The sequence below is a fragment of the Callionymus lyra genome, chromosome 4, assembly GCF_982586985.1.
Source record: "Callionymus lyra chromosome 4, fCalLyr1.hap1.1, whole genome shotgun sequence".
Lineage (NCBI taxonomy): Eukaryota > Metazoa > Chordata > Actinopteri > Syngnathiformes > Callionymidae > Callionymus > Callionymus lyra.
Genome location: NC_141821.1, coordinates 28,135,750 through 28,150,666, shown reverse-complemented (window position 1 = coordinate 28,150,666; position 14,917 = coordinate 28,135,750). Strand labels below are relative to the sequence as shown.

The following is a 14,917-nucleotide window of genomic DNA, read 5'->3' as shown; positions in this document are numbered from 1 at the left end:
TCCATTCTGACTAACAAACAACTAAGGTGGTATTATAGAAATTAAAATACAAATACACCAATTTTACTGAATAAAAAAGAACGTTTGATTCTCTTATACTGTAAAAAGTCAATCTAATCTAATCTAATCTAATCCAATCTAATACCGAATGAATGTAGGTTAGCCTGTGTCATCTACCATGATTCACCTACTTCCTTACATTTTTGTTCCTGTTACACTAAAGGTGTCTGTCTAAACAAGGCCTCGTCATATTTTAACAATGAAAGTCCTTGAATACTGTAGCATACGTCTGTTCACAGCCTGGTCTCTATATGTCAGTGACATTCAGTGACCTACACACAGCTTTGTTGTGGCCCACGACAAGGCACACTCTATAAGTAAGTAAGTGTTTCAATTGTATTCATTCTACATTGGTCCTGCTCTAAGTGTCGTTTTCTATCAATAGATACAAACAAATATCATAAACTTAAAATGGATACAACCTCTTTGAATTAATCTATTTGAATAATGTCAACAAAAGTCAGAACTGGGGCACATTTAAGGCCCTCAATTATTTCCCTTTGGCCCTTACTCTCTGCTATACAATGTATTATTCCTATCTCTTTATGACTGTGGACCAGAGAATGTACATTTGTAAATAAAAATGTTAAAATTGCATCTGAATACAAATGTTTTCCAAACAACACATCTGATGAGTCAGTTCTAAGTTATTCCAATAACTTATAAATATGCCAATTCACTGTGTTATGTTCTTGGTTATCCTAAAATATATTATTCATGCAGGGTAAAGTATTTTCAGTGCAAACACATGTTTTAAATGTATCAGAAATGGCTCTCTGGAAACGTATTCCTTGAGTGAGTTTTCATGAAAACATGAATAGTTGTTCAATGACTCATATGTCTCCATTGTCTTCAGAGCGTAAAATGAAGTTCCTCAGACGAAACTTGCTATGAGCAGTGAGTTAAATAAAGAGAATTGTCGCAGTCGTTCAGCTGCAGTAGCTAAACAGGTCGGACTGGATTTTTGGTTCTCTCACGTGGCTCTTACATTTGAATGTGAGGAGGACCAGGGTGAACTTTGCACTTCCTGTTACTGTACTATACTAAACCCCCACCCCACCTCCCACTCAGAAGACCCATCCCGGAGTAACAGCTCTTCAACAAGAGTAGTTTCGTCACACACGTCCATCTACTTCTCAGTGTTCTGGAGTCATTTTGCTTTGTGACTTATAGTTCAGTGATATATCAGCAACTACTAAACCAACAGCGTGATTCAAAGTCTAAGGAAAGTTGTGATAGGCGAGTCTTCGCCTTCCTCTCTTCACATTTGATCTTTGACACACGACCAAAGTTTGACATAAACATGGAGAGCTCTTTGTTTTCTATAGAATAGAGAGAATAACTTCTTGTCGTTTCTGACTCAGATTATCACAATTTTTTTCTTTAAACATGTTAGTAGTGTTAACCTTGTTTATGATGTTGTTAATGTTGTCATCATTGTCTTTGTCAATAAAGTTACTTTTGTTGTTAATGTTAAGATAAGATATGACTTTATTGGTTACACAAGGGGAAATTCCAGCTGCAACAGCAGCAACAGAAACACAATAGGATGGAATTTTCCAATTAATTATAAATTATAATTATATATAAGCAGTTTCTATTATGAAATCTCACATTTGTATTGTTGTTAATGGGTTCTTAATTGTTATTAACTTGATTAATGACGTATAATAGTGAATGGACTGGCAGGGCATCATATTCCATCGACTTTATTTACGTTCCTTCACTGACAACTGTCAGATCGTCTGGACACTCAACTCAACTTTTTATTGTTCTGTCTCTCTGGCTCTTAACTAGCAGGCTGCCGTGGTCCCTGAGGGATTCTGGCAGTTCTTAGATGTCACTCTGAAGTTCACTTAGTGTTACTTTACACCGTGGGAGGACGGTTTTTGCATTGTGAGTCTGAGAGCGAGGTGTAGAGGAAGGGAAGTTGCTCTGTGCGTCATGAGGTTGAACATTCTCCACCATTTAAGTTAATTGAGACATTTGACTGCAGACACACAACACTGGGCTGGAGGGAAGGTGGAGGCCGACTAGTTGCTAAATATGTGAAAATGCCTCTCCCAGCATCACATTACCATGTCTATTTATATTATGCACTGACAAAAGCACCAGCGGAGACATGCACAAAGCTGGTCAGCAATTATAGGAAGCGTTTGATTGCTGTAATAGCCAATACATCTTTCGTTAATTTTACTTTTTTATGCACCCAGTTGCAGATTAACATAAAAAAAGGAGATGTTTAAATGGAACGAACATTTTTGAAAACAAGTGGTCTCTATAATATCACAAAGATATTAAATTGTGGAATTGATAACAACCACACTAAATATGTATCAGTCGTTATCTACTTCAGGTTAAGCTATTGAAAAAAAAAGGTTTTTTTTGGCATGTACGTGTGTGTTTTTAAACCCCCCCAAAAATGTGGGATCTCAATGTGAAATATGTAGAACGTTGATAGGGATGCGATATATTCTTGTACAGCAGATGGCAGTATGCACCTAGAAGCTCTTTGCTGGCCATTATTTCACAAAAGAAGAACAACATTTCAAAACATCCTACCTCCCCCGGAAGTGGACTTTCATTTGTAAACACATGTCTGTCCTCGCGGCAGAGATATGCCGAAACAGTTTGAACTAAAGTCCACTGGTGAATCCAAGACTCCTGTAGAAGGATTCTGGGCCGCAGTGGATGTTTGGATACAGAAACCTCACGTCATAAACAAACGTTTATGTGGTGTTAAACTGACAGAGAGCAGAGATGCACGCATAGACGAGCTGAGTTGTTTCTTCGGGGATGGATGCGAAGCTGCACTTTCCCAGGATGTCCTGGACTTCTTATCAGAAACACCTTCACCTTCACCACCTGACGGAGAACCCAAACCCCTCTGCTCCTCTGTCAGGACTTTCATACCGAAGTTGAGCAGCAATGGCCCTGTCAGTCACCGAGAGCTCGTGTTGAAAGGCAAGAGCTGGTTCATGTTGATGTCAATACTTCCAAACCTTTCTAAAATCCTATATTTCTTTAGACTATGACCGGCAGCAGGTGAGCTTTATTCCATTTGAAGAAGATGATGGTCGGGTTTCTGTGAAGAAGAGCAATATTTATCTGGTCAAGCTGCAGAACAGAGAAGAATGGTGAGTTTCTGCTCACTGAGATCAAGAACAGTTACCTCTGGGTGACATCAGTAAACCCTTAATAGATAACAAAAGAAATGTTTCAGATCCAACTTGTATCCTAAAAAGAATCCTGCCATAACAGATTGATCTAGTCGAAATGAAAAAAATGTAAATAACCAAATACCAAATTAACTTTTGGGCTTTAGCCATTTAGTGACTATATAATGTATATCCCAATGTGTTAAAAAAAGGGCATGGATTGAGAGCTTTTGCTTTTGTTTATACAGCAACATCAGAGACATTGACTGTAATACAAATAAGTTCACACTGAACAGGAGCCCTGCAATTGGGTTTAGTTACATACAAATATTAAACATGAGCCTTATACTTTTTATTCTTTACATCACTTAATAAAACCAATTTTTCCTTGTGTATAATGCTCAATATAAATAAGTGTGAAGTCAAACCCGTTGATGACAGACCATGTCATGTTTAAACATGTGGCAGTGCATCTTTACAAAAACACTTTGATTGTCCCTGCAGGGTGTTGGAGCTGCATGTTCTGTCTCCTGATGCTTGGTTTTCTGACAATGCAGTCTACCCAAAACTGCGGTGGCTGTCCTCTGACCTCCTTCCAAAACTGATGCGCTGGACCAAAGAGTCCAAGAAGAGTGAATTTACCAGCACTTTGTCGCTGCTGCCAGTGGAGAAGTACAGTATCACCTACCAGCAGCTGAAGGAGAAGTATAAGTCTATGGTCCAGGTAAAGTGACAATATTTTACTGAACCTTTTCTATTTCTAAATACGTTTTGGAAATTGTCCTTTCAAGGTTTGGCCAGAGGTAACAGATCCGGAAAAGTTTGTGTATGAGGATGTTGCCATCGCCACATACCTGCTGGTGGGTGCTCTTCTTGAAATTGCTATTAGACTTTTCAGATAAAGTGTTCTTAACATGCTACTCTAATGCAGGTGCTGTGGTCAGAGGAGTGGACAAAGAAAGAGCTGACCAGCAGACAGTCCTTCGTGGATCTGGGATGTGGAAATGGTCTGCTGGTTCACATCCTGACTAATGAGGGGGTGGGTCATCACATTCACAGAAGTACTGGCTGAAACCAATACAACATAATGTCATGAAAATACACAACTTCGTAAAATGATTAATATTAATAAATTGACCTTCTAGCTATGGTGACAGTAGTTAAGAAACACAGAAAAGAGAAAACATAATTTGAAAAACTGTCAGAATCATTACTTTCACTGATTCTAACCAAAATAATAGAAAAAATGTAGTCAAAATACAAAAAAAAGCCATATCTAGGTTAACTTCTGCCGTCATTCGCCTCATGACACACATACTAATTTAAAACGTCATCTATGAGTTATAGTCAATGATGTGGATCTGATGCTTATAAGTCAAATCATGGGCGTGTCGTGACCTAAATAAGTCACTCACCTCTGCTGCGTCAGGGTAAGATTTGATATGCGTTTGTGTACATGCACCTCTCCACTCCTTGCTGGTGGTAAAAACTGGATTATGACTCTGTTTGTTATTCTAACACTTGTCTCTGTTCTCATTCTGATTGTCCGGGAGAAAATCCCTGACAGTCCATCTTGCATTCTAACATCCCTGCGGTAACACTGCGACTAAAGACATTTGTGACCTGTTCTTTTCCAGCACCCAGGAAAAGGCATTGACGTGAGGAGGAGGAAGATCTGGAGCATGTACGGCCCTGACACGCTGCTGGAGGTGAGCGTTAAGAATCTGTTGAAGTTCATTGTGAACATGTTTAAGTTTCAATTACTGTAATTATCCCTTCACGAGAAACCACCAGCTATTTCTGTTTAACGCTGTCGCCTTCGTAGAGTCTGCTCATTTAACAATTATAGGTTGTTATACTAGAGAAGTGGTTCTCGGACTTTTTAGCATGCAAGCTGCTAGAACGAAGTCAAGAACATCTGCCTACAATATTTTTGTCATTACATGACTTTACTCTGATGACTTGCAACCAGGACATTTCATTAGTTTGATCCAGAGATCTGTCAAAATCCAAATGTAATCTATTTTAATCAGCTGTTTTGATTGACAGCTGGCTGATCCAATGGAATCTCGAACTCTGGATCACTCATTTTGCAAGAACTATCTGTAAAGTGAACATCTTTTGGCATCTGTCTTAAAGTGTCATGCGTCTAGCAACACTTTGCATTCAACTGGTGGATTGTAATCGACATATTGAGCCCCCTGTTATAGATTAATGAGAAGAAAATGCTCTGAAAACCCCCCCAGAAAGTAATAGAAAAATATAGAGGAATATTTTATCTGATTGGTGCTAAAATAAGTAACAAAGTAACAAGGTGGTGTTGGCAGCGTAGAGTTGGCTGTATTTTAAAATAAACATGACTAAAATGCTTTTAACCAAATGTGTTAACCGCATAGCTGAGATGTTCCAAAAAGACCAGAGACATTAAGTTGTAAGTCCGACCTCCGAACATGTTGTTCCTGTTTTTTGAGGAATTTTCTGGAGCACCGTCTGTCATTATTCCTTCTAAGCTCAAATGAATTTATGTAACCTCCCCCAAATATGGTCTGAGTCACCCAATTTGTTGTGACAGCCGGCTGCTGACTGCTTCCATTTCAGCTCATCTATTATTGACCGATTTGTCTGAGCAAGACGTTGCACTGTCCTGATCTTCTATGTCTGATGATGTGTGGGACCAAACCTATATTGAAGACATCCAGGACATAGATCCTCTGATGTCTGTTTAGTTGAAATTCTGCGTAAACCACAAGTGCGGCCTACAGTCATTATGAGAAAATCCTGTAAGTCTCCGATTTATAACATCCAATTTTTGGACATTGTTATTACTGAGAATCATGTTTTGATTGTGAGAATATTTATAGTTGAATGTTTACCACATAAACACATTGAACAACTGTGATCATCTTCTTTTAAAGCAGTAATAAGTTACATTTTTTAATTTTCATTGAAATATTTTTTTCATATCTAAACGTCAGGACTTATGCATGCTCAGAAAATGTCAAACGACATTACAGTTACACTGTTTTGACACCAGGGGGAGTCAGACACAATATTTTAACTATAGATATTGGGGCTTTAATTTCCTTATGATTGAAAAAAGAAAATGTTGTGTATACAGTGAAAATGTATTATATGTCTATAAATAGGTAAATGCATAGAAATGCAATCCGGTATACATGGGCCAACACACTAAAAAACCTTTTCTATAATTGTACATTTCAATCTGCAACAGGTTTTAGTGCTTGTATATTTTTAGCAAGGCAGTGAAGTAGGCTTCTTACTGAAGGACAAATAATGATTACGAGCTGAGACCCGACAACACGCAGAGGACTTCCTGGACCGGTCACTTGTCCACCACAGGCACTAAGAGACACGCTTATTGACCGACCGGGACAGTCAAGTGTCTGAAAGTGTTTCAGTGATTGTGAGAGACTCTTAGCCAATTTGCACAAAGACATCTGAATCAAATCAGTGCATCACTCACATGATTTTCTTCTCTTGGCTATTTCAGGAAAAAGCAATTACTCCCAGTGAGAGCTCCTTGTTCCCAGATACAGACTGGTTGATTGGGAACCACTCGGACGAGCTCACACCATGGATCCCTGTTATAGCAGCCAGGCGAGTCATCAGCACACCAGCTGATCTCCTTACTTTCATTACTGTCCCATTTTTGTGTGTATGTTTGAGCTTGAAGATGTGGGTTTATAGTCAAATTTGTGAACAATTACAAGTGCTATGTATGTCAACGGAGAGTCAATGACATTGTAGTTACACAGTTTTTACACCGGGGGAGCCAGAAACAATGCTTTTAATCTTGCATATTGCAGCTTTAACTTGTAGTAACATGTCAAGTATACACATATGACAAAACTGTAATATGTGTAACTGTAATGTACTATGTACAGTACATGTGTCCTCTGGTTTAGTGTACTTTTTTTAATGAGTGTATGTCAAAGTACAGGTTTATTTGGGGTGTAAAAGTGATGACATGGTGGATGTTATTTACTGCTGGTCTGGTATGAATTTATGAGTTTTGTTAAGTGTGCCTTTTTGTTGAGTGTGTTTGTGCATGGTTTCAGCAGTATTGTCTCTCAATTTTTAGTTGTATGATCTATTGTGCATTAAAGTAATAACAACCCTGTTATGTGATGTAACTTTGCAGATCATCGTACGACTGCAGGTACTTTGTCCTCCCCTGTTGCTTCTTTGACTTCTTCAGCAAGTACCAGAGGCGTCAGTGCAAAAAGACTCAGTACAGATTGTACATCGACTTCATCTCTGAGGTCAGCCAGGCCTGTGGCTTCAACACCCAGGAGGACTGTCTGAGGATCCCCTCCACCAAACGGGTTTGTCTTGCTCTTACTCAAGGCCACATGTCACATCCACTTTTCTCAGAAGTAGAAGATGGAAACACATTATTAAGATGAACTTAGAAACCTCATGGCCTCTCATGTGGATGATGATAAAACAATGTTGTAATCTTTGTATTCTTCGCTCTTATTTTACATTAGTATTTAATTTAGATCCGTTAAACTAAGACTAAACGATTTAGGGGGAAATAATCTTGTGTTGTCTCTTCGGGCCTTCGGGTCAACTTGACCCAGAGATAACACAAGGGTTGAGGCTTTAACACTGTTTTGTTAACAACACTAATTTATCACATAAGTTTATGGAATTCTTCAGCGTCTAACAACTCACCTGGTGCACATCTGGCCGTCTATTCCACAGCCGATCTATTTTCTCTCTCTTGAGCTTTTCACGAGTACAACTTTTACTCGGGCAGCACAATGCAGGAAAATATAAATATATATCAAAAGAGTAACATGATGTTGCTTTATTGAACACAAATTGATGAAAGTAAGTCACTTCCCTTAAAATGCACATTGAAAGGTCTGTATATGATACTCACGACTGTTCATTGAATGCAGGACAAATCCATACACAAATGAAAAGACAAATGTGTGTATGTAAGCATTAGTCTCCCAGCAAGCTTGTATTCATACAGTATACACCACAAGCATCAAAAGAGGCCAAATCTATTGGACATTGTGCAGCCAAGTGAGCGTGGCGGCCCTTGTTTTGGTTTTGTTGGACCGAGTCTTTTATCCTGGATAAACTAGGAAACTTTAGGAGACCTGAGCTTTTAAATGGGATTTTCCAGTTGTTAATATGCAGACCGCCCGGGACTGTCTGTCTCTGTCTGGATATATTTATAGCATGTAGATTCACTGCAGACAAGACACACACACTATCTGCTTTGCACTCAATATTTCATGTAGAAAAGTACTGTGTAGTTCTGGAGCCGGAAGGAAGGACAAGATAGAGGATGTGATAAGATAGGGGAGCACACAAGAACAGAAGGTCCTGGTAGGACATTCACTTGTACTTATCTTCTAGAGCAGGGGTCGGCAACATTAACAACTCAAAGAGCCATTTGGACCCATTTCCTACATGATAGAAAACCCTTGGAGCTGCAAAACCCCTTTGACTTTAAAAATAAATATAATTCCATGATGTTCACTTTCTCCATTTGCCTTAATGCTCTATATAAATAAACCAAAAATAAAACATTAGTTAGTGATCATAAGTAATTGTTCTTTTTTAGAGTTATAGACAAAAATGTTTGTTCATTTTAATGTAGCGACTGTAGCTCAGTAGTCCTTGTCTTCATCTTCGTCCAAAAAGACACTAAATCATCCAAATACCTCTTTGGTGCTCGTCTTTAACGTCCATCTTGTACACTATACATTAATGTACATCATATATTAAACTATTAATATATTAGTATTACCCTCATTACAACAATGCAGAATACAAAATAAAATTATATTAAAAACTAAATGATTTCATATTAAACTTAACCTAATTTATAATAATGTACACGTTTGTAACTGATTTGCTGAAAAATATAAAATATTTTCTACGTAGGCTGAAAGAAATGATAGTTTACCAGATTTTTTTATTTCTATTTTGGTCTGCACAAATTTTAAAACTGAAGTAAATGACTATAACTCTCATTGTTTTGCATTGTTACTGTTCCTAAGAGTGAGACAGGGGGAGCGAGGAGTGAGAGTTCTGATGACCGTGAAGAACTGATGTTGTTCTTATATCGGAAAATTTAAGTCATACATTAACGGTTTTGGTTCAATAAAAGGTAAAGTGAGGTTTGCTCGTTTTTCGTTTTTGATGTTATAACTGCTGTACAGTATAAAACACAACACAACCTTCAAAATAGTAGACAGAATTGCATCTGGCAAACACTTTGTAATATAACAAAAAACTCATTGTACATTACAAACGGTTTTATCCTCTGTTCCTCCTCGCAGGTTTGTCTTGTTGGGAGATCTAGGAACTATGAGAAGTCTGAGGAGGCTGAGGCAGATCAACGCAGATCTGCCTTCATCCACAGTCGTCAGTCCTCTGCTGGACCCAGAGTTCAACGGCCAGATGCCGAGATCGACTGTTGCCATGGGAGCACCGTCGGTGATGGCAGAGTCAGCTGGGGAGCTGGGTTCCAGCCTCGAGAGAGAGTTGAGGTGGTTCGAAACTGCATGTCGCTCCCCAGAGACTTTATTGATAGCATCGTAATGCGGGTTGCTAAAGTGCTGCTGGGGATGACCGTTGAGGACTGTCGGGACTCTTCCCCTCGCTGGAACTGTGGAGGTAAACATCAACTATCACTGATCATACAGTAGCATACACGACAAATTAAGTAGAACGGTTGCTTTAAAAAGTATTCAATAAAAAATCTCAAAATGTACGTTGATGAAAAAAACATGAAAGGAAGTGTCGGCTAAAATATAGCGTTGAATAGGTTGATTCAGCAAACAATAAAAAATATCATGTTATAAATATAAGGAAAACAAAGCTGGAAGCCTGGGTTTTCCACTAGATATGATCCAGGCCTGTCGTTCAAAAAATATAATCTGGATCAAATAATTTGGATTTTACGTTTATGCCACTTTTTCAGAGCAACATTGGTTTGGATCACACTGAGTCAGATGCACCATTTTTAGGATGACCAGTGCTCTCAATGGAACAATATATCACCGGCAGTGTAAAGAACAACATGTAGTCGGTCGCTTAAATTTTTATTTTTTTTCCAAAATGTTAACAAACATTCAATTTTGTAGCACATTATGAGTTACTTATATATCCATTGAGGAAGTTGATTTATTGCGAGCTGTGGTTTATCTCTTTGTCAACAGCATAACAAATTGGTTCTGACTGGATATTAATGAAAGTTTTAGGATTTTTTGTTTTCAGTTAGTTCGATTTTTAGACTTTGATTAGATTCTGTTGGTGTCCTTGAGTTTCAACAGGATTTAAGTAGGTTTGAAGGTTCCATCAGTCAATTGTGTGACTTATCGTCGCTGCTGCTCAAGTTCCACCAAGCTAGAAAAGTGCACACAAACACAACATACAATGAAAAAAATCATTGATAATCATTGACTTCTAATGACTTAAAGTTAATAGTTACATTTGGTAGGTAGGTAAGTAACGATTTAAACTATCTGATGTTGGTTTAGACGCTGGTGTGAGTTTAATAGCAGGACAAGAATTGTAATATTGGCTCCGAACACACTCGAACCCTGAACATGGACATATATGAAATGTCCTCCTTGGCAGAGGTATGCACTGTTTCAGTGCTTTTCTAGTTTAAACACGGTCCAGTAGGAATATCTGGATGTTACTTTGGCACGCAAACGTACTTGAAGAAGTGGTTCCAAAGAAAACTTATTTGAGAGCTGATTCTTCAGGGAAGGCCAGAGCTCGATGGCTGTAATACATTTAATGTGTTGTATGGTCTGAAAGTAAACACTGTTATGGAACGTTCCTGCAGGGGTTTGTGTACATGACCTGCTGCTTTTGTGACAGGAAGAGGGAAAAAAAAACAGCCTCTTGTCTACGAGAAAGTCCCACATGCTGCTTAGATCATATATTTCCCTCCACTCTCATGTTTACTGCTGGTTCATTTTGACATGTTTGTTAAAAGATGTCATCACTGTCACCCCCATCTGATGGTCACCATCTTCTCCACCGGAGTCGGCTCAAAGAGCTTCGTTACAGAGATGCTTCTTCCTCTCAAATACCACCCACTTGTCACCTTTCAGGACCCCCCGCTACCTGCACTCCCTCCCCTGCCACACACCCAATATGAGGGAGATAAAGAGATGAGGGGCTTCATGATTAAAATGGAAAATTTTCTGTCAGGATGTCAGAAAAGACGGTGCTAGTGTGAGCGTGTATCAAGATGGCTGGATGAATAATGCACCAGGAGCCATGATTAATGCATGAGTGTGCATTTATATGCTTTTCAGTGATGTGCTGTGTAAGAACAAAGAGTAGAATCGGAGCAGCCGAGCCGACAGACCCCGAGTCGGCCCGAGTATTGATGTAGAATTCTAGTTGATGAGCTTCAAAATAAACTTTTAATTCTCCACTCAGCATTTTTTTTTAACTTCTCCCTCTCAGCGTGACTGTGAGCAGCCAAAATAAGATCCGAAGAAAACAAACAATCCGAACGTCGTTCAGCCTTAAACAAGTTCAGTGCCGAGCCATTAATAACGCTCCGCTCCTGGTGCGCTCCGTCAATAGCAACCTCTTCCCATTAATCCCCATTAAAATCGCAGCGGTAAAGGGCAGTGCTGGGCACTCTATTGATATTAAATCAGGGCTCCGAGCTGACGTCACACTTTCTCGGTCTGGACACTTTCAATCTTTTAGTTTTTTAAACATTGCTCATATTGTTCGCATCACCAGGTACCTGGACTACATTTGAGTCTGTGTTTGAAATCATTATCACTTCTCATCCACTGTGGGTTCTAAATTCAAATGCGAAACTTCAAGTTAAGTTTTTCCCTTCTTGTTCACAAAAAGTGCAATCGTTATTATTTTCTACTTTATTTAAGCGGAAATGTTTTTTTTTTTTGTTGAAGCACGGCCTCTCATTAATGTCATAAACCCCATTTTGAATTATAATTTTGTAGAATAAAATACGCTTAGTCCAAATGAATCCATTAAGAATATGTCTCTCCCATATGAACATCTCAAATTATAATTATTATTTATATGGAAACCTTTTAATTCTAATTGAACAGTCTTTGGCCTAAAGATTAAAGACTAAAAAAGTAAAATTGAGTTGTTTAAAGCGTGTGTGGGCCACTTAAAATGACTTTGACGGAGAGAGGCAGCAGTGGGATAGTTGTGAGCACTGCATGATCAAACAAGATGTTGTTTTTTTACATCCATAAGTGATGTTTATGCCTCATCAGCGAGGCGAGTGATGGCAGCAGTGGGAGGTTCAGCACTGCCAGTCCCTGCCAGTGGGATCACCTCTTTAATTGAGCACACTTCACACAGAAGCCTTTTGTTTCCAGCTCTCCTCTGGGCTGGGGCTGAGGGAGCCGTCGTGTCCGCCAATAACACTAAGTGAAATAACTAACTCTAACTAATAACTTTTCCGTGTGACACATTGACGTGTTGATAAAAAGGTCACATGGATCCATCTTCTGTCGACAGGCAGTCTTTCTCTGGGGGAGGCTGCTGCGCTGATGGAACAGGAAACCCTGCAGCGGCTGAAGAGCGAGTGCGGGGGTCTTCAGACGCTCCTCAAGAACAACCATCACGTGTTTCGCGGTGAGTGCAAACACCTGAGCCCATGATGCTACGACATGCACTGCTGTCTGTGGCGCCACTTGAAGAAACAGTGTCTTTGTAATTTGTCAAACATAATGGGCTTGTTATACTTAAATTAAAAAAACAAATTGATCTAAATTCAAGGTCATAATTTAAACTATAATGTTGATAGAAATTGGGAAAGAGGATGCAATTCTGAACAAGCAGTTCAGATGTAAGTCATTTATATTTGTAGAGCGCTTTCCCAGACCAGGGTCACAAAGCGCTTAAACGATCAAAATAATACTCAATAAAATATATAATAAAAAGGTCAAGATAACACAGAGAATAACATAGGAGTTCCAGAAAATCAAGGAAAAGCGTGCACAAATAAAAATGTCTTAAGATGTTTCTTGAAGGAGTCAGTAGATCCATCAAACACAGAGGGAGAGGAAGATCGTTCCAAAGCTTAGGAGCAACAGCCTGGAAGGATTTCTCTCCTCTGGTCCTGAACCGTGTGCGAGGAACCATCAGTAGTTTCTGATCCACAGACCTCAGAGGGATGCTTTTATTATGAAATGATTCTTTAATATTGACGTCAAACTCACACTGCACACTTTTTTTGGACGATGAGCTCATAATTAACATTTAGCTGCCACTAGAAGGTTTCATTTTTAACAGCCTGTACTTGCCCTGCCTGTCGGAGGTGACTTTTATTCTGAAATTGCTGGTCGTTTTTTAAATGGACATAATGTCATACAATACAACTGTCAGAGTGATGATTTAAGTCTGAAATACAGTATAATTATGTCAGAAAATATGACATTAGTTGCGAGTTTGAAACTGAAATGAAAGATTTTATTCTGAAATTATAGCTGTCATTGTGATCATTAAATTAATCGTTTTAACTACTACTACTGTCCATTGGCTCGAGGATGGCTTTGACTCAGTGTCCATTTTTGTAGTTGAAAAGGGACACGTGCACATCAGAGACTGGAGGGACATGAAGCCCTCTCAAGCGAACACCAGGAAAAAAGCGCCACCTGCTGGAACCCGGAAAACCCGCGCTTGCTGGTTCCATTGTAACCACCCTCAAGGCTGCCCCCTGCAGGCCGAGCAATGCGCATTCGCTCATGGAGCAGACGACCTACAACCCTCCACCAATCCTTTAAAGAAAAGCAAAATGAATTGAGTAACTATTTATTGGAGTTGTGGTCAAGAACATGTGTTTTTATTAATTTACTTTAAAGTGTATTTTTAAAGCATGATATGTAAATAAATCGTATCACTGTAACTTTGCTCTCCTTGGCTCTTTTGGTTCCTGGATTTCTTTAGATCTTGTCAGGGTCTTAACTTTGTCCTTGTGCGAGGACAGGTGTGGCAGTAACAGAAATCGAATTTGAAATAAACACAAAAATATTCAGTCAAACATTCATTTATGTGATACAAACGGTGGGTGAGTGAACCACACACGGGGCTCCCACCTGCGGGGGCCCCTGCAGACAGTGTGTGGGCTTCACTCCCGGTGACATTTGAGCCACGAGGTGACTCTGGATTGTGTCACACAGACTCACCGGCAGCACTTTCCGAGAGGAGACGACGAGCGGCTCGTCCCACGACTCGGACTCCACAAATTATTGATGGCTCTAACATTTGCTTTGTTCAACGCCGGCCACTGCATGACCTCTCGTCCGCTCGCGTCATCGCACAGAGCAACAGTTTGAGGGACACGTGGCTAAATAAAACATTCTTGATGTTTATGTTTATATATATACAGTGAAATCAGTATCATGACCAACACACTCGGATGACTTCCTCTAAACAACATGATCCTCCCACATGATCAATAAATGCCATCACTACATTTCTCACCCCAACGCACACCGAGGAGCTGTAGGCTGTGATGAACTGGACACAGTCATTGTCAGGATTGACCAACTCACCTTCTTCCTCCTTCTCTTCCCTGCTGGACGTCTGGTCCGTCGACCTGCTGATCCAGAACCATGTCTGGGTTTGACTTCTGTGATTAAACACTTGTCTGTCTGCTCGGTGGCCTCTTCTGGTCCACTAGAGACACACGG

General features: G+C 39.5%; 1 protein-coding gene across 1 annotated transcript; it reads left to right on the top strand.

Annotated features, from left to right (window-relative positions):
• Positions 1-2,660: 2,660 nt before the first annotated feature.
• trmt44 (tRNA methyltransferase 44 homolog) lies at positions 2,661-14,073 on the top strand. The gene is made up of 11 exons (XM_087788172.1): positions 2,661-3,024; positions 3,089-3,197; positions 3,723-3,942; positions 4,010-4,078; positions 4,150-4,257; positions 4,856-4,927; positions 6,730-6,836; positions 7,381-7,564; positions 9,545-9,881; positions 12,741-12,857; positions 13,802-14,073. Exons 1-11 carry the CDS (start codon positions 2,679-2,681, stop codon positions 14,026-14,028), a joined length of 1,896 nt encoding a protein of 631 aa, XP_087644298.1. The 5' UTR covers positions 2,661-2,678; the 3' UTR covers positions 14,029-14,073.
• Positions 14,074-14,917: the final 844 nt, after the last annotated feature.